The sequence below is a fragment of the Eurypyga helias genome, unplaced genomic scaffold (genome assembly GCF_000690775.1).
Source record: "Eurypyga helias isolate BGI_N326 unplaced genomic scaffold, ASM69077v1 scaffold4717, whole genome shotgun sequence".
NCBI lineage: Eukaryota > Metazoa > Chordata > Aves > Eurypygiformes > Eurypygidae > Eurypyga > Eurypyga helias.
This window is the reverse complement of record NW_010259713.1, coordinates 35258-54596: the sequence shown is the minus strand read 5'-3', so window position 1 is coordinate 54596 and position 19339 is coordinate 35258. Positions and strand designations below refer to the sequence as shown.

Sequence of the window (19339 nt, the reverse complement as noted above, 5' to 3'; positions counted from 1 at the left end):
TTCTATGATTCTATGATAGGCAGCCCTGGGTGCTCACAAGCACTAAACCACCATTGGTGACACCAGTACTGCCAAGGACACCCATGGCCCACACAAGGCTGATTGGTCTGTGTTTCAGAAACTGTGTCTCATTCCACACGGTGTTATTTTTTACTCATATTTCACATTTTGGGAAACACACAGGTTTTTTTTAATGGAAACTGCCTACTTTCACTGCTGATTTCATGCCTGCAACAAGCAGCATTTCACACGGCTTTTCTGTTCAGCTCTAGGCCCAGAAGAAAATGAGAAAGGAGCAGGCTTCTCAGCAAGATCCAGCTTTTAGCTGTTGGTTTGTGGAGGGTGGGGTACCGAGAGGAAAACAGAACCATGGATAAGATTATATAAATAACTGTTGTTTTTCTTGGCCTGTGAAATGCAGATCAACACTTGAATGAATGTTGCCTTACATACGTTTCTGAGCACAATGGCACCTTGTTGTTGCTTTGAAACTTTGTTGAAATCCTGAAGCCAAGAAAAAGTTATCACATAACTGAGCAGAGCCCCGCGCTAGGAGAGTTTCACCACTGACTCTGCAACAAAACACTGTCCAAGTGTCGTTCTGAAACCTCAAGTGATTAATTCGAACCTTTAAAGATTACCCCAACGTTATTATTTCATGTGGCTCACTCAAACAAAACCTTGTTACGGTTGGGTCAGGTGGGGTCAAAGTGCTTCAGAAATGCTCTATCGCTTTCCTGAAATATTTTAGGGTTATTTGAATCACATTCAAAAACTGCTTAATCCCAGGCCTTAAAAAGATACTGCCCAAACAAAAGCTATTTAAAGAATTAAATATTTTTTTTAGGTAAAATGACAGTGTGTATCAATCAAGTTTTGTCAATCACAGATCTATAGCAGGATGACTTCGCGGAGCATATGCATACCAGCGTACAACATTTTAATGTTAGACACGTCAGGGATTTTGTGGTTCCTGGTGCTTTCCTCCTAAGATTGTACTTTAATACAGAAAGCATAGGCAGGGTTAAGGTTGCTCTGTCAACCCTCATCATATCATCTATGAGCCTCACATACAAGCACATGTGGGAGATCCAACACCCCAAGCTCTGGAGATATTTTTGCCTGCGACGTGAAGAATGTGATTCATTGTACAGTCCCATGGCTTACCTTCAATTTGAATAGTGTGACAAAGAAGAAAGACCTCAGGATGTGATACTGTTTTCTCTCTATGTACATGTTACATATGGTACGTACATAGTACAACATAACAGTCTTTGGAGACATTGGAAGAGCACTTCAGGGCCACTGCTAACATTCAAAACTAGTTTTCACCCAAAACTACAAGTGAACTTTGGGTTCACTTCAACTACAAGTGAAGTTTGGGTGAACTACAAGACTAGTTTTCACCCAAAACTACAAGTTAATCTTCTTTAAAATAGGTTCAGCTATCCTTTATTTCTTTTATTTCCATTCTTGTGTTCATCTGCAGGCTCTGAATATAAGCAAACACACTAGTCTTAACACATGCCATGGCAGACCGTGGTCACTACCGAGATCTACTTGCAAGATTCTCGCAAGACTTTTAGCTCCATTTTGCAAACCCAAGTCCTGGATATCCCATCCACTAAATACACTTCCAGCAGCTCCATTTTGCAAACCCAAGTCCTAGATATCCCATCCACTAAATACAATCCTTGGCCACTAACACTGTGCCAGCACTTCAGCATATGTTTATCAGGGTGGTCTCTACAGCCTACCAACGTGTATTTGCAAACAGCTAGTGAAATGGGTGCCCTTACCGCTGAATCACTCCGTTAAAATTAAATGCTGTATAGGTCCTGTAGTAGACAGGAACTAGAACTAGTGCTGAAGTCAATCATGAAGCCACAAATTCTTCTGAGATACAGAAAATGCCCCAAAATGCACATAGGGGGTACAAATAACCCTCAAGGAGAAGACCAATACCCATACGTTTCTGTATGTGAGTAAAAGAAGTGTTGAAGTTGTTTGGCAAGGGGCTCCATGGTCAGTAGCAACGTGGCCTTGGACCCAGCACAGTGTCACAGAGTAACACCAGCTGAAAGGGTTCTTTGGCCCACTCTGTCCAGGCCCCTGTTCAGAGCACAGCCAATGCTGCAGCTGGATCCACGTTCAAAGCCAGAGCAGGTTGCACAGAGCCGTGCGCAGCTGAGTTCTGAAGATGCCCAAGGACATATTGACAGATGCACAGAGGAATGTCCCACCGCTCTACCTACCTTCACCAGTCTGCAGCCTCACGTTGCCTGGCACACAGCCTCTTTTTCAGTCTGCAACCAGCCAAGAAACCTTAGTTCTGACCCAAAGCAGATCACAGCCCAAGCACAGTGAGAGATAGGTGCTCCACTCCCTGGTGTTACTGCCCCGTGCGGCGTGTGACACCTTGTGCCAGCGACAAATTTCCCCGTGGCAGCTCATGGTGACAACGGCGCTGCCACGTACCCATCCCACACCCCACCAGCAGGCACCTACCTGAGGTGGGGAGGGAGCTGGAACTTGTTGCGCACGTCGTCCACACGCCTGCCGAGGAAGGGCGTGTCCACCGTCACGAAGATCCCTTTGTAGCCTGCCCTCTCCGCACGCTTCACGAGGGATTTGGTAACCTCGCGGTCCTTGTACACGTAAAGCTGCAGCCAGCGAAGGCCAGCTGGAGCGGCTTCAGCCACTTCTTCAATCGAAGAGGTGGCCCAGGAGCTCAGCATCATCCCCGTCCCCATTGCATGGCAGGCTGGAGAAACACAAAGTTATATTCAAGACTATCCAAAAATCAGAGGCTCCTCCAAACAGCAGCACTTGGCTGACGAGAGCGTGCCGGTGCACGTAACTTCACACAGCCTTCCCTCGGCGTCAGTGCATTTCCCCTGCGGAATGCTACGTCAGCAGCAGTTCCTAACAGCGGTGGGCTGCTGCAAGAGCGCTCTGGTTTCCTCTCCGTGTTCATAAGCATCTTGCTGGTGACTGTTGTCTGCACGCTGCTCAGGATGATCCCTGCTCCAATACTGGACATAAAAGACAATCAAACCAAGCCTAACCCCTATTAATAACCCTTTACCCCGTGGGGAGCCTGTTGGCAAGCCTCTAGTGCTCGGCTAGCACTCGTCAAATTTTGGCACGTAGGTTTAAGGACATACACGCAGTTTCAAATTATCTATAAAAATACCCATCGAAGGCTTCCAACTTTTTGAACACTGACACATGGCTGCGGGTCGGTGCTTTGGGTCTGTCATTCGCTACCTTGCTCGTCCGTCCTCACCACTGCCACACGTGCTCCCTCGAGCGTTTTGATCACGGCCATTGGGCTGTTCTCTCCCATCCCCACAATCACCAGCATTAAGCTTCTGTTTCTTAAAGCATTCTAGTAAATGCCTGTTGTCATCCCCATGGGGATTTTTGAGGCATAATAAAACAGAAGGACACCGTGCAGCTGCCAACCTTAAAAACTTGAGAAGGAAGCTCCGCTGTTCTTTGCTTCAACACCTTTGCCGCCGCTCTCGCGGCCCGACGGAGAGGGACCCCGTGTCTATTCTGTGATCCCCCACACAATCCTTTACACTTTGGCAATGAAAAGTAGAAGCTCTGATCTCGCTGAGAGTGGGAGAAACGTATCCCAGGTGGTACCCCAGAAGTAAACACAAAGATGAGCAGGTACGGCAGCCAAGTGGCCTCCAAAGTCTCCGCTGAGGCCAAAAGGATGGGTGCTCATGCCCAGTGTGTTTTGGCCTTTCCTCTTCTACCTTTAAACGCTGTGGAGTGAAATCACGCTGAGGGGTGGGAAGCCCCAGGTCATCAAACTATCCCAGAGGAGGTTAAGCAGCCAGAGGCTTCTGTGCCGGCTGCCTCCCGGCGGGTGATTTCCGACCCAGGCTGCACTACAAACCAGCTAACCTCATGCAATTATATTTTTATGAATCTATCGCTTATTCTTTTCAGAGTAATCTGTCACGTAATATGAAATAAAGGAAAACACACTGTAAAACTCAAATATTATGTAAAGCCTTATTTTTCTTGGTCTACCGCAGTATGCATATTTTTAATGTAAATGGACCTCTGTTTCAAAACGTCATCTCCAGCCCATCAAGGAATTAAAAAGTGGTCTTTATGACAACATTTTATTAAATAAGGATTACAAGTCTCTTAGAGTGGAAACTTATGAACAGCTTATTCAAACAAATTCGTTACACCCTCCCATGGCCACCTGGCAGCTTTCAATCAACGGAAATACAGTAGCAATGAACCCGAACACTCTACCTTTTAGCCATTTGACTTGTCCTCTTAAAATTACTGGAAAGAGTTCCCTCTCTCAGATTAAGTACCTAGAAGCGAGTTTCTTCTGAAGAACCCATGCATGCCGGATGCTTAAGGTCCTGTTAAAATCAGCTGCAGTGAATCCCATAATGAGTGATTTCCCAAATCAAGACCATTAAGCGGTTCTCAGAAGCAAGGGACCCGCATGCCTGCTGTTCTGTCAAACACAAGTTTGTGAACGAGAGGGAGGGTTGCTAACCCAGCAGTTGCAAAACCCCCAGATCAGATAAGGGAAAAATGTAAATGTTATGGTTCAATCTGCCCTGAGGTATCCATTTATTTCTAGTCTTACTTTTATTCTCAACTCTACCTCCACAATCCTGAGGTTACAATAATTGTTGCAAAAGCAAAAAGGAAACTAGAAATTGCACAATAAAATATATTCGGCAAATGGAAGACTGAAAACACAAAATAACACCATTTCCTTCCAACCTATCTGCACATGTGTCAACAGAGAAGATAACACTTTCATCTCATTCAAGATGAGAGTTAAGCAGTTTGGTTCAATCAGAGTTCAAATATCCCAAACTGGGTTACGGAGTTTTCACAAAAGCCACTCACAAACTTCCTCTCGTCTGCCCCGTGAAGTTAACAACTCTGGTAAAGCACCAGGTCAACACACGTACTTTGGATATGCAAAAATTCAAACTTCATGCACATAACATTTTTCAAAATTTTAGAGATTCCAAGCTTCAGTTTTAGTGGATGTGGGCTTTATCTTGATCATTTGAAAGCTTATTTTGACAGTTTCTAGGCCTTCAAAAAAACACAATACACAGTGCTGAAGCGTTTCTGTGTTCTTCTACCTCAAATCAGGTTTTGCTAAAATTGTGCTCCCACTTCTTGCACATCTAGCTGCAGTTGAAGAAAACGGAAGCAATTCATTTCCTCCAAAAACCGTATTTTCCACTTCAGTTTTGGGGTGCTGCAAATACCTCTATTTGTTATTACAAATGAGAACAGGATCCATATTCCCATGGGGTGCTGTTGCGGCAACGTGTGACATTTGCCAGAGTTTAAACATCAGATTTTTGTAAACCAGCCTTTCCTCATGCCATTTCAGACTGCTTTTAGTCTTTTTGGTCAGTTGGTGGTTTCCCCTTCAGGTCTCCTTTTAATCCCGAGCATTGCCCGAAGGATGCGCTCACTGTCGTACAGGCAGCAGGCTCCCCACTGAGGTCAGTGAGCGTGCAGGGAGCGTGGCCACGCGCAGGAGGCTGAGGACGTCTTCGGTATCAGGAGAATAAAGCTTTGGGTTATTTGTACTCCGCCTTCTTTCAAGGCCAAATGCACCTAGAACTGGGATACGGTGGGGTGCTTGGGAAAGGGGAGCTTCACAGCCTTCGCTCCACGGCTGCCTGGAGCGTGTGTAGGTTTCTCAGCCCCACTGCTCCCTGCCTGTACTTAGCCCAGTGTAGCTGTAAGGACCTGTCTTCTCACCAGGGAACACAAACCTCGATAAAACGGGGTTTTCCTTATTCTTGGGGAATTCAACTTCAATATTTTACATAGCAATAAGTCAAGGCTTAGCACGGGACTTTACCCACTTGGGAAGTCCATAGGAGAATGTTTCTTATCCCTCTTTTAGGGATAAAAGCTCAGAATCTCCTTCCCACCTCCGATGGGACATGGTTTGGGAAGGGTATGGAGTTTGTCCCTATGGGCAACTCTGGCACCACACTTCAGGGGATGACACTGGAGACCCAGTTTAAGCTTCCATATCTTGTCAGGGTTACCTTGTATGGGAATGGGAACACTTGCTGTTCTTCTCTAGCTGTGCAAATTCCCATCGTTTCCCTTTTAGGGGCATCTTCAAAGCACGGCAGCCAAACTGCCCCACTGTGGTCATTCTTCCCTGAATCCACCAGTGAATCTGCTGTCCCCAGGTTAGGGGCCAGAGGACTTTATTTGGGATCAACGCAACGTCCTTTCGGCACGGCGGTATTTCTCAAGAGAAGTAGCTGTGTTCTTGGAGCTGCATCTCCTAAGAAACAGGCTTGTTTAATGTACTTACACGACTCCCTTGACGAAACACACTTGGCTGAGAAATCCCCTGCCCAGCCTTGCCTCACTTACCCCTTACAAAACACTGCGTGCGAGTTGTGCCTCCCGTCATTTTGTTGACACAATGCATTTTGTCAGCTGGGCAGGAAGGCCGGAGGCAGCAGGGAAAAATGCGCGTGGCCAAGATGGATCTGGCCGGTCTAGGAGGGCTGTCACGCCAGACTGCCTGCGTACACTTGCATCACAAAGTCCCCTGGCCGTGCCATCTCTGGGGGGAGTCAGGACCTGGGCAGTCCAGGCCATGTTGTCCCACGTGAATCTTGTCCTCTGAAGGACTCTGGAATAGCCATACCTCAAAATTAACATTTTTTTGGAACATGACATAGGCAACACATAAAAGGTGGGTACAAAATCCTGCTGTTTTCACGGCCGTCCAGCATAAAAAGCAACAGATCACAAAATCCATCCTTCAGAGTCACAGGCATGACCAGTGAGCACAGGGAACCTCAGTTCAGATGCTCAGCAGCATCGAAGCAACAAAAGCACGGTGGAAGTCTGTTGAGAGCCAAAAGAACAAAGGTGTTGCTCCCTCTCTATGGAAAGGACTGAGCTGCCAGTAACCCAATTAAAATGGGGAGGGGGGAAGCTTTTCAGTCCATATTCCTATTCTCTAGTTGGCAAAGCAAATGGTGCAGTCACACCGCAGGTGATGGTGAAACCCTTCTTGCGTCAGCAATAAGTCGACGTTGTTTGAGAGCAACGGCAGAGGGTAAACACAGAATCACCAGATCCCAGCAAGTAGCATCCGAAGTTTTCAAAACATATGGCCAAGAACAGAGTCAGGCTGTTGCGCCTGATTTTCGGGATAAGTCGACGTTGTTTGAGAGCAACAGCAGAGGGTAAACCAGAATCACTAGATCCCAGCAAGTAGCATCTGAAGTTTTCAAATATATGGCCAAGAAGAGAGTCAGGCTGTTGCACCTGATTTTCAGCAAGTCAGAGGGAAGTCAGGTATTGCCATTCTGCTTCTGGGCTAAAGCGCAAGGTACTCCCTCAGTAAGAGGGCTTTGTGTAATTAGCAGCAATATCAACAGAATAATGCTACATATCGGTTTGTAAACAATTAAGGTTTCAAAAAATTGCCATTTCTTGCTAAGCAGCTGGATGGTGCAGGAGGACTTTGTTTCTCTGTACTTGAAGGTGGGTCCTATTGACAGGAGCACGAGTGCTGCTGCGCTTTCGGGGAGTGGAGACGGGGATCGCGCCGGTCGGCAAGTACAGCAAAGCTGGGATGGCAGATCCCTGGGAGGAATAGTGAATCTCCTGATGGACAAGCAGGAAAAAATAATCATGTAGAATCAGAAGAGTTCTGCTGAAAAGTGTTTAGAGAAGAGCACTTTGCTCTTTAATGGTGGCTAAGATTATTCATCAAGTTTGGCAAATATTTTTAGTTAAAGAGGTTGAAATTGGAGCGGGAAGGATGAGAAAAAATTCACCTAAGTCAAAATGTCATGTGTTGATATTTTCAACATGGAAATGTTTTCTCCTCAGCTAACACTCTTGTTTCAAAACAGAACTATGGCTAAAAGCATTAGCTAGTAGGAAAATGAAATAAAACAATGTGTTTTGGATCAAATTAAACATTTCAGCTAATCCAAAACCATTTTCCTCCCAATATTTCAGTTTCTCCTGAACAGAAAATCCATTATTTGGAAAACTGCCACATATACTGATGAACTACAACTAAAATGCCAGGGAATATACTTGAAGAAAGACCTGGAAAAACTGGAACAACTGCCAACGCCCCTGAAGTTGTTTCAAGGACAAGAGAACTTTCTCTCGAAGGAAGGGCGCCAGGTCTACTTAGACATGTCAAAGAAAACTGAAGAGCAACCTAACTGCAGCCTACATGGACACCTTTTTTCTCCTTTTTTGAAGCCTACCTGACAGAAACACAACAAAATGCAACAGCTGGATTTGCAGCTGTACGAGTTTTGACCATGATCACCGTTGATACTGCTCAGAGTGGAGTCAGTTAACCTTTGGAATAGTTTACGTTGTGGTGGATTGCCCATCACCGGCAACTCTTAAAGTTACAATTGAGCATTCTTCCCCAAAGACATCGTTTGCTAACGAGAATTGACAGTGAAGGTGTGTTTAAGGCAAAGTGCCAGACTTTGCCCTGTTTTGGGTGAGACACGTGCTGCTCTCTGCCAGCCCGGTCGCTGCAGGAGAGCATCCCTCAGGGAGCTGCAGGAGCAAGGGGAAGCAGCTCCCAACACCCTGAGAAGCCCCAAGGCGAGAGGTGATGAGCGCAGGGAGTTTTACCCAACGAGGAACACCACCACAAGCCCTTGTCCCTAGAGAGGACATTCAGGCTGCAGCCTGCAGGCAGACTCATGGAGGAGCGGAGCACTCCAAAGCAACGTGCTGTCACTTCAGGGAATTTCTTGGAGGATCAGGCATCGTTCTCAAAATACACAAAGGTAGGGGAAGGACCTGCTACCACTGCCTGCACCACCCTGCTCTGCAGGTAAGGATGGCGTGAACCCAAGATTATCTCTTGGGGTTTAACCCTAACAAAGGAGATGTGTGCCCTTTGGCACCTGGCCAAAAGTCAAGCTTACGGAGCCAGCCAGGCTTTGCAAACGCCACAAGACCGGGTCAGGCTTCCCCAGCTTGCGTAAACCGGTGCAGCTGAAGCAAAAGCTGATTTAAAGCAACCAACAATCTGCTCGCTTATATTTCAGAGCTATCACAGAATTTAAGAGAAGTTGGATGTAGCAAACCTGCCCCAATCCCGTATGTCCCAAGTTTAAGGGAACTTTTAAGGCAAACGTGTACTTTACGGCTAATCCCTGTCATCTTATAAGGTCAAACCAAAACTTGGCACTGAATGCCCTACTCCACCTCTCACAGAACACAAAACCGAAGCCGTATTTTTTCTACAAGAAATGCTAATGCAATAAGGAGGGCGTGAGTTTAATTACACCCTCCTTTAAAAGCGACGAAAAGTTTACCAGCTCCCACGGATGCGTTTATTTGACCGCACATTCAAACCATTGCCAGTACACCGGACTCCCCTAGCTTGAAAACCCAGGAACATGAAGTGCAATAATCGTATGTTAAAGTTTGGAAACATAAGCGCACAAAAGTCAGGAAATTCCAAAATTAAGCTATCTACCACAAGCATAACTCAGCCCTGGAAGTCAGCCTTATTGCACCGCTCGACTCCACGTGCCGTTACAGGTCTGTGCCGGTATCGGTGGGAATTTCTGCTAAGGAACATACTGAATTTTGTGTGTTTTCAAGTCCCGCTCTTAACATCGCATTAGTTTGTTTGCACTTAGCAGCATAATGCTGCAGAGTTTCCTCCCAGGATAACCTCAGCCAAAATAATCCGCAGGAGTTGCCAAGGGACCAGGACAGCACGGGGAGGTCCCACTGGACCCTGCTTTGCAAAGCAACGCGAGGTGTTGGAGCTCCATCGTGTGGAACGCGCCTGCACATACAACAGGCATAAAAATCCTTGGCTTCCTAATAAACCTCTTGGGAAGGGGAAAATCCCCAAGTGTACTATAAAATCGGTCAGATCCGCTTTTACGGAGATTGCTGCCGGAGTGGTGCTGCAGCCCATCGCGGCGACACGGCCGTTTATGACACGACACCAGCTCCCACTGCGGGGCAGATAATCACACTCACTTCACAGTAGCATTTGTGGCATTGGTCATGGAAATGCTGTTAGATGAACAGCTCAGCCGTGCACAGGACTCTTTCTTTTTAAATATCGCCTATTTGGGCTCTGTATCCTTTTTCATTCCGTGCTAGCGCACGGACACGCGAAGCCCGATGCTGTTTGTATGCCACAGGCGCGCTGCGTGACCTCTTTCTCGGACGTCATGTCATTTTGCAGCTGGGGTTAATGGAGTAGGAAACGGTTTCGCATCTGAATCCTGGTAAACACCCCGCTTCTCGCAGCCTTTCAGGCGGCAGCCTGTGTGCTGGCAACATCTTTGTGCAGCACCTAGCCCAGAGGGGCCCTTATCTCACTGGCTCCCTGCGATGCGCTCTAAGAGCGCTCTTCAAAGCGAGTGTTTTACCCAGACAAGCAAAGGCTTCTGAATTTCTAGAAGCGGTTCTGTAACAGGAAGAACGTTGCTGTGACAATACGTGTAGTTATATTTATAGAATGTACGGAAAGATGCATAGTTTCAATTTTCGGGTTTACCTTTAGCTGTCGCCGTCTCTCCGTCAGCATGAGCCATGCGCTGCATGGCGGTCGCTCCAACGCACACCGGCATGCTGATCTGCTGCCCCAGGACCGAGGTTGACAGGTCCATCGCCGACACGTCCCTGAGCACCCGGGGGTACAGCTTCCATCTGACACAGAGACAAGTAAAGAGAATAAAAAGCCTGCGTCATCAGCCTTATTTCCAGTTCCTAAAGGCCAAGAGCAGATTTTCCTGCTGTCAGAAGAAGCTGCAGGAGGTACTGGGGAGGATGTGCTGGGGTCTGGAGCAGAACTTCATTGCATGACCCAGAGCTGCAGCAGGACCCACAAACACACAGAGCCAGGAGGGAGCAGGCAAGGAGGGACCAAAGTCCATGAAGGGTGAAACAGGCCTTTCAACCAAGGAATCTGCCAGTTTGAAAGAAAAGACTGGAGCTATGAAGTACTAAGGTTCACAGCAAGTCTCAGCCTACCCAAAAGCACCGGGGCAGAACTGGATGACAGAAGGTCTTGCAGGAGCAGAAGTCATTAGGTCTCCTTGGATATTTCTTCTATAGACTAAGGAGCCAAAAGACACAGGATTTTTGGATAAAACTAACCTGGCCAACATTCTTAGCCCACCCCATCCTTGTGCTACAGGTCCCTCCAGTGAGACGACACAGAAACGAGCTGCCACGCTTCTTCCAATGGCAAGTGGGTGGGCAGGATTGCTGGCCCGGATTTCCTCAGCTCAGGGGGGTGTGGAAAACTGCACCGCATCTCTGCTGGCACAGAGACTGAGCCACTTCACTTGGAGAGGTGCCATCCCTGGCAGTCCCGGCTGCCATGCATCGCACAGTCCCCAGGACTACAGCTGCAGCCCCAGGGATGGCCCGTTGTGCTGCAGGGACTCCAGACTTCCAGGGAAAGACTAAACACGGCCACTGTAATTTGGTGCAGGAAAAGACCAAGTAGCACACAACTGCTCTCCCAACAGGGCAAATTACAATCTAGTCCTTGAATGACGTGGGCCAGCATCAGCTCAACCATTCCCAACCTTGCCTTGCCTCGCGTCAGCCCAGAGCTGGGCTTTATCCTCCGCTGGAGTCTTCGGCCCGGGTACAAATGGAAGCTGCCTCCGAAACAGAGCAAACTAAGATACACTTAACCTGAAATTGCAATTTATCGCAGTCAAACTGGACATCACGTGCTTGCACACGCAGAAATTCATCTTTTCTTCCCTTCCCCAACAGCAGCACAACAGGATCATAATCCTGCTTAGCGGGTCAACCAGATGATGCCACAATATCCAAATGTCTCTTAACCGTCTTGCCTTCCTGGGGGTACCTGTCAAACCGGACTTTTCCCACCACCCAGGGGAGGCTGCAGCGCAGCCACCGTTACTCCAGGTCACCGGAGGGTGCGCGGTAGCAGGGGCTGCACCTCACCGGCTGCGTGCGCAGAGGTCAAAGGCGCTGCAAGGGGTAGTAGGGTACGCACCCTGCTCTCAGTGAGGCAGCCCTCCCTCTGAAGGGACTCCGCACTTTCAGGTGATGGCTACTGAATTTTAGTGACAGAAAATAATTAAAAGCTTAAGCTCTAGTACCGCTACACCTGACTACCTGCTCAGCACTAGAAAGCCTGAGGCTGGTATTATTACTACTACTAGTAAGGAGATAAGTGACCAGAGCCGCTGTTATCCTCGGACTACGCTCTGACAGCAAGCAGAGGTCAGCCTGAGCTTGTGTATTAAGTTAGAAAAAACACCAGAAAAGAAAAAACCTCCTCATTTTACAGAAAGATCAAGAGACATTTCCATAAGAAGCCTGGGACAGCGGCAGGATGAACCCCGAATTTCTGTCACCCTAAGAGCACAGGGCCGTGACAGCTCTCCAGGAAGCGCACCCCAGGGAGGAGAAAGATGGTTATGATGCTTGGAAGGAGACGTGTAGTTGTGGGAGTCAGCTGTGTTATTTGATGCCAAGACACACACTGCAAGTATGTCTCCTCCAACTTGTTTTCGTGCTATTGTATCGGTTTGTTATTTTTCAGGGGAGGATGGGCTGAGGGCGGGACAAAGAAAACATGACTTTTTTCTCCCCCATTCTTCCTAAGCCTCATTCTGAAGCCTTTCTCCCAGCTCCGAGACATCTTTTCTCAGCAAATATAAAGCAAACAGAAATCCTTTAATAACCTTGCTCATTTTTCTGGTCAAACTCCAAAGTGTAAGGGTGGGGACTATCTCACTTTTCTGCAGCCTCCTCGTTTCTCTGCTGCCCTGGATGGGTCAGATTTTTACCTGGTGCAAACCACTGCCATCTCGCAGCTCATGCGTGAGGGTCAGTCTCGAAGCACCAACATTTCTGTAGCGCTTTTAGCTGGGAAAGGAAAGAGGAAAAATCCTCCCAACAATGTATGCAAGAAAAATGATGCTGTTTCAAGCAGCAATAAACAGCCTCCTTCACACTCCACCATCAAATGACTCCATCCACGAGCTTTTTGGGGTCTTTTAAATAAAACCTGATCGTGCTTTATATAACATGGATGTTTTCGGCTGTGAATCTGCCAGACACTTGAAGTGCGGGATTTTCTGGACAAGCCATAGGGGAATGCCCTCAGCGACAGCAAGGAAAGCCCAAGAGCAGTATCTCCCAGGAACCGGAGCGCACATTCGTGAGGCTGCCGCACATCTGCTTCCTCCGAGTCTTTGAGTGAAAAGATTTCCCGGATATGTTGTCAAAACCCTGGGTTTTGGGTTATTTGATTCATCTCCGCATCACCCACATTTTTTCCAGCCAAGCCTACATGCACGTGCTGCAATCCGCAGTTGCAGGGGAGGGCATCTTTCCTCCCAGCTGGAAGCAGGGAGACGCCCCAGCAGGGCAGGCAGCGAGCCCTCACGATTCAGGCAATTTCAGCTAAAAACTAGTTTGAAAGAAGGATGAAAAGGAAGGAGCAAGGATTAGTGTGATTTTTCTCCCCCCTCCACGCTCAAATATTTCAGAATGTAAATCACCTTGCAGTTAGAGGGAGGCCCTTGTTGTTTTCCCCCACTCATTTTCAGCTGTGAAAAACGCTGATATTTTCAAACCACAACACATCTCGAAGCAGCTGCTCTTCCCTCCCTTCCAAGTCGGTGCTCAACAGCCCCGTCGTGCTGCACCACCAGTGGTACGCTTGGGCAAGGACACATCCTTCCGGCAGTCTCCAGCCCGTCTCCAGCCCACTTTGCTGCCTTAGTCTCCCCTCCCTCTCCCCTTCCCAACCTAAGGGGCAGGTGCTGGTGCTGGGAAGGTAGCCAACAGCTGCTTTTGCTTGAGGACGATTGATTTTCTCCCCCAGGGTGTCCTGCCACCTACATGGTGGCTCTTTCGGCAGCACTCTGCACATCCATGGGGAAAGACATTGCAGAAATGTAACCAGCTTATTATTACAAGCATTCCTTTCCTTTTCTGCCCTCCCCTCCCCCCATCTCCACATGCTTGTTTGACCCCACAACATTCTCAGCCTTGCTTTTTTAACCAATATTAAAAATATTCACGTGCCCAGTCATTTTAACACCCTTCATGCCTTCATGCCAAGGTGTCCTTGCCCATGGCAGGGGGGTTGAAACTGGATGATCTTTAAGGTCCCTTCCAACCCAAACCATTTCTGATTCTGTGATATGTCTGCAGAAAAATAAACATCGATGCTGTCACTGATAAGCAACTGCTGCTCCTCGCACATGATGCCAAAACACATCTTCTCCAAAGGCCGCCGGGGAGTCGGTGGCAGAAGGTGTCACTGCGGATTAGCAGCGACGTGTTCCTACACACACAGACATCCCCCTTCATTAAAATGCTGAGAGGGGGCATTTCAGATTGATTTCTTGAATGCCGTCAAGCTAAAAACGTCCCGACCTTGTCATAAAACCTATTTGCCATTCAGGGCCCCTGGTTCCCTGACAACTCGGGAGGAAATCTGATCTCTGGAGAGCTGGAAGGACACGCGGTGTTTCGGGACACAGAGCAAAGGGAAGGTGAATGCAGTCAGACGCCGTGGGGAGTAACGCACGCTCAGACACCCCAAAGCACTTTCTCCGGCCTTAATGCCTCACGCCAGTGCCATCTCCACGTCACCTGAAAACTATGAATAAAAAACAATTATCCGGCCTTAGAAGCACAGAGCGGTGCTGATAGGTGACCCCCAGCTCCTCCCTCCGTCCCAGAAGAACTGGAAGCTGGAGGAGAGTCACTGTACCTGGGGTTGTTAACCTCACCTGAAACTTTGGCCTTTTGGAGACATTTTATACTCTGACATCTGATTACAGGTCCAAAGTACTTTTAGGTCCTGTGCTGTCCAAGGCCAGGACATCCATTTTATAATCAAAGGGATATGGATTGCCCGGCTCCAAAAACTGCATGGGCCATTCCAAAGGCACTGCAGCATCTATGGACACAACCACTTGTTTGCTAGATCCTTAATAATGATGTTATTTCTATAAATGCAACCATTCCGTTGCCAAAAAAAAAAAAGAGCTCAGAGACAAACCCAGTGCTGATTATTCTCCAAATACAACCTGTCCCAGCAGCTTTGCTCACCTGAACCATCTTGCACCACAAAGGTATGGGCTAACAGCTCATGCTTCTGGTTCAAGCTCGTGCTTTCTTCCTTTCCACTTAAACATAAACATTTATACATATATCTGTAAGTATTTAAATAAACCATATACGTTTTTAATCAGGCTGAACCCTGCAACGAAGCCTCTGACAGTGGAAATGAATGGGAAATGAAGCTGAACATATACTCGTTTCTTTCACAAAGTTACTTGGCTTTGTCATCTCTGTGGCTCAGGGGCGTAAAGTCCATCTCATTTTACATTTACCCACAAGCTGTGCTCAGGAAGAGGGAGAAAAGGCCGTAACGTGCTCAGAGACACGGAAGGGCTGTGCGAGGGTCAGAGCGAGGAGCAGTCCTGCATCCCTAACGCTTAGGCCACGCCTCTCCCAGCAGCATCGAAGAAAAAAGAAGAAATAATTTAAAGGTTGCTTGTGACAAACAGGTCTTATAAAGCAAACCACTGTGAAGTCTTTACACTAGGTTTATGTGACTTTATACCTTTTCCAGACGTGTTGCCAGGAAGCCATTGCAAACACAGCCTAATGAACCGTTAACCCTGGCATCCCATCTGCTCAAAAAATCTACCGCCACGCGTGTCCCTCAGCAGAGACAAGAGGGAACCATCACGATGGAGCTCCTGCAGCCCTGGGATCAACACGCTTCCACCAAGCTGCCGAGGTCACCCGTGCAGAGAGGAAGGTCCATCCGTCTGCAGGCAGCAAGCACACGCTGCTTCACAGACGCATCTCCGTTGGGAAAAAGACAGGTAAAGCACAAGGAACATTGAGAACGATTTAACTTGTTTCTCAGTGCTGCGTAAAGGCTATTTTTAACTCTGACCGCCTTTACTTTCCAGTATCTGAAGGGGCTACAAGGGTACTGGGAGAGGACTTTTTACAAGAGCCTGTAGTGACAGGACAAGGGGAAATGGGTACAAATTGAAATCAGGGAGGTTTAGATTAGATATCAGGGAGAAATTCTTCACAGAGAGGGTGGGGAGGCACTGGAACAGGTTGCCCAGAGAAGCTGTGGATGCCTCATCCCTGGAAGTGTTCAAGGCCAGGCTGGATGAGGCGTGGAGCAACCTGGTCTAGTGGAAGGTGTCCCTGCCCATGGCAGGGGGTTGGAACTGGATGGGCTTTAAGGTCCAGGCTGTGATTCTATGATTCTACGATTCTACTATCATCTCCCTCGTTTCAGGCAGATAAAAGAGCACATTTGTCTGTGAAGCGGCACATCACTGCAGCCACACTCCAGCCCTGCCTCCGTTCCCCTCCGTCCCGGTGAAGGCGGCGAGCCCTAGGAGATGCCGACCCTCGCAGCACGAGCTGCGCTGGCGCCACAGTGACCGGGAGGGAGGGGACCGCGCGTAGCACCAGGGAAGCTGTATTTCAGGCTCCCGCTCTCCCCCACATCACTGCACTTCTCTGGGCTCTGGTAGACACCCAGAAAGGGCCAAAGACGCAGAGCGATGGGAAGGTGACAAGCAAAGCTTTGACCAGCATTTCTGCCCTGCGACCTCCCTCTCTGGCTGTCACCAAGTGCTGTTTTGTTTGATGATTTCGCAGAGTAAACCCCACTTGTCAGCTCTTTGAGATTTTATTAACTGCGTTGTGGAAGGCGTTTAAACGGGCTGGAGCTACTGCTGAAACTAGATCTCCTTTTCTTTAAGACCACTATACAAAGGGAGGGGGAGCAAAGACTTCCATCCCCTTCATACCCTCACTGCTGAGGAGCTGGAACCCAGCATCACCAGCCTTTTAGCCACACCAGGACCTGGCAAATTGAATAATTTACTTTTTTTAAATGTCTCAGGCTTTCAAAGCACTGTTAACTAATTCCTACTTCAATTCCAGGCTGCCTGCAAGTTTTGAATGTTTAAACCTGGAGACTCTTATTGGAAATACCACGGAAGAGGCCAGGAAAGAGGAGGTGAGCCCAAACCCCACAAGTGGCCAGCCCGACGCAAGGAGGTTGTCTTGTCAGAGGAATCTGCCTGTGCGGTGGGGAACAGCCGCAGCGCGGAGCTGCTCTTATCTCACCCCCGACATCTGCCTCTGCTAGTACCAAGACAGCACATGGACATACCCAGCTTTGTGTTAGCCTCTCTCTGGGCAGATTAGATCCAGCTTGTGTTTAAGCATGATTAGCTGTAGCGGTTAGTAGTAAAAAGCATTTAAAAAAGTAGGCGAGCATCCCCTCCTGCTCCTATTTACTCCTTGGACTGGGAGCAGCCCTTTGGCTCGTGTTTGTACAGCACCAAGCGCAAGGGGAGTTCCAACCTGTGCTGGGGGACGCCACGCAGATGAAGAGGTCTAGGATATGTGGGCACAGCAGAGGTTTGTTTCCTTCTCCTCTCATTACAATCCTTTTCTATACATGTCCCTAAAATGAGGGTTCTGAGCTGATTTCTGAGATCTGGCCACTGAGTTTCTGTGAAATTAATTACTACTGAGTTTCCTGGAGTCTTGAGAATATTGTGTGGGATTTCCAGCTGAACTGCTCATAGCCCATGGAAAGGCAACTGGAAAAAAGCAAAGCAGGGAGGGAGGAAGATGAAAGGCAAATTACAAAAATCTTGGTTTGGTTCATCAGACTCCGAGGGATTTCAGACAAAGCCTTTAGAGATTAGCAGAGACAAGTGCAGGGGGGTTAAACGCCTGCACCAACACAGCACCCGAAGGGCAGCGCAGCGGGCAGCCGTTGAGGCCGTTTGGCTGGGCTCAGCCCGGCTGAGCCCATCAGCCTCCAGCTGCCTGCCCTCCTCTGCAGCGTTGGGCTGATGCTCAGGGCAGACCGGAGCAGAGACTCAGGGGATGGGGAACCAACTGACTCGACACGAGTTTTGACACTCGGCCACCGACTCTGACAGCAAACGCTGACTTAGGTTGTGTTGTCCTTGGACTTCTGAGTCAAAGGGTGAGTTCAGGTTCTGACAACAGTTTAGGGGGCCAGTCCAATCCCAGACTGGTTTATAATGCTTCCCATCATTTACAGTACTTCCTGGTGAAGTTCTGACCTTCTGCTGGAGGCCCCCTGAGCTTGGTTTGGCCACCCAGTACTGAGCCCTGTTTGTCACGGCTCGCTCCAGAGACCAGATAGCCTAACAACTCATTTTCACCAGGCTATGCAGCTCTGAGCTAGCAAATGTTGCACAAGCACTTACTGGGGAAGGCTGTGTAACCCAGCCTAGGAAGAACAAGGGAAAGGCAAGACCGACTCAGGACCTAAAAGGTACAACCTCAGCAGAAGGATCCCCGACCTGCATTATAGCCCAAAATGTAGAAATTAAATTTATCAGCTGATTAAATATTGGAGGCGAAGGACTCTCTAGAGAATTTCTGATCAAAAGAAATAAAATGCAGGTAAAGCTAAAAAGGTGCTGATGGATTGTAGGGACTGCTTTTTGACAGAAAATGTTAGATTAGATGTCAGGAAGAAATTCTTCACAGAGAGGGTGGGGAGGCACTGGCACAGGTTGCCCAGAGAAGCTGTGGATGCCCCATCCCTGGAAGTGTCCAAGGCCAGGCTGGATGAGGCTTTGAGCGACCTGGTCTAGTGGAAGGTGTCCCTGCCCATGGCAGGGGGGTTGGAACTAGATGGTCTTTAAGGTCCCTTCCAACCCAAACCATTCTATGATTCTATGATTCTAGATGGAAGAGTGAAAGGGGGGAGACAGTTGTTCTGAGAAATAACTATTTGACAGTTGTTTTGATAAAACCCAAAAATTTCAGAAAAAAATAGTTTTGTTCACACAGAAAAATCTAATATTGTACACATCTACTAACAAAGCAGAATTTACACTCCCCCCCTACCTCCCAGCCTAGCCTTAAATCGTCCTCCTACCTTGAAAATGCCGCTACATTATCCGCTAGCGTTTCCTGGTCATCTGCTCCGGAACGGTAATAATCATACACTGATTTGGGGAGGAATCTTTTAGCATACTCTTCAAAGTCAGCGATGCAAACTGGTTTTCCAGACATGTTTGCAGACCGCAGACGGTTCGATTATTCCTACTTCCCCCTCTCTTTTAAGCTCTGTGCTTTTGTCTGTAAATCATTAATACAGGACCTCCATCAGGATTTGACTTACCTACAGACCAAAACCGATGCACCAGCTTCTTGTGTCCTATTGGACTTCAGCACCGTGTTTTATTCCGTGTGAGCAAGGCCAACCTAGAACCTA

General features: G+C 48.0%; 1 protein-coding gene across 1 annotated transcript; it reads right to left on the bottom strand.

The window, feature by feature from the left end:
* Positions 1-2504: 2504 nt before the first annotated feature.
* On the bottom strand, positions 2505-19137 carry HAO1 (hydroxyacid oxidase (glycolate oxidase) 1). Its single transcript, XM_010154739.1, has 3 exons — positions 19001-19137; positions 10574-10725; positions 2505-2764 (listed from the first exon to the last, which is right to left on the bottom strand). Exons 1-3 carry the CDS (start codon positions 19135-19137, stop codon positions 2505-2507), a joined length of 549 nt encoding a protein of 182 aa, XP_010153041.1.
* Between the last annotated feature and the right edge of the window lie 202 nt (positions 19138-19339).

Excerpts from the sequence above, each read along its gene's own strand:
- HAO1 (XM_010154739.1), bottom strand. The coding sequence starts at position 19,137 with ATGTCTGGAAAACCAGTTTGCATCGCTGACTTTGAAGAGTATGCTAAA. Across the intron at positions 10,726-19,000 it reads AATGTAGCGGCATTTTCAAG|ATGGAAGCTGTACCCCCGGG; the intron begins GTAGGAGGACGA and ends TCTCTGTGTCAG. Across the intron at positions 2,765-10,573 it reads AGAGACGGCGACAGCTAAAG|CCTGCCATGCAATGGGGACG; the intron begins GTAAACCCGAAA and ends GTGTTTCTCCAG.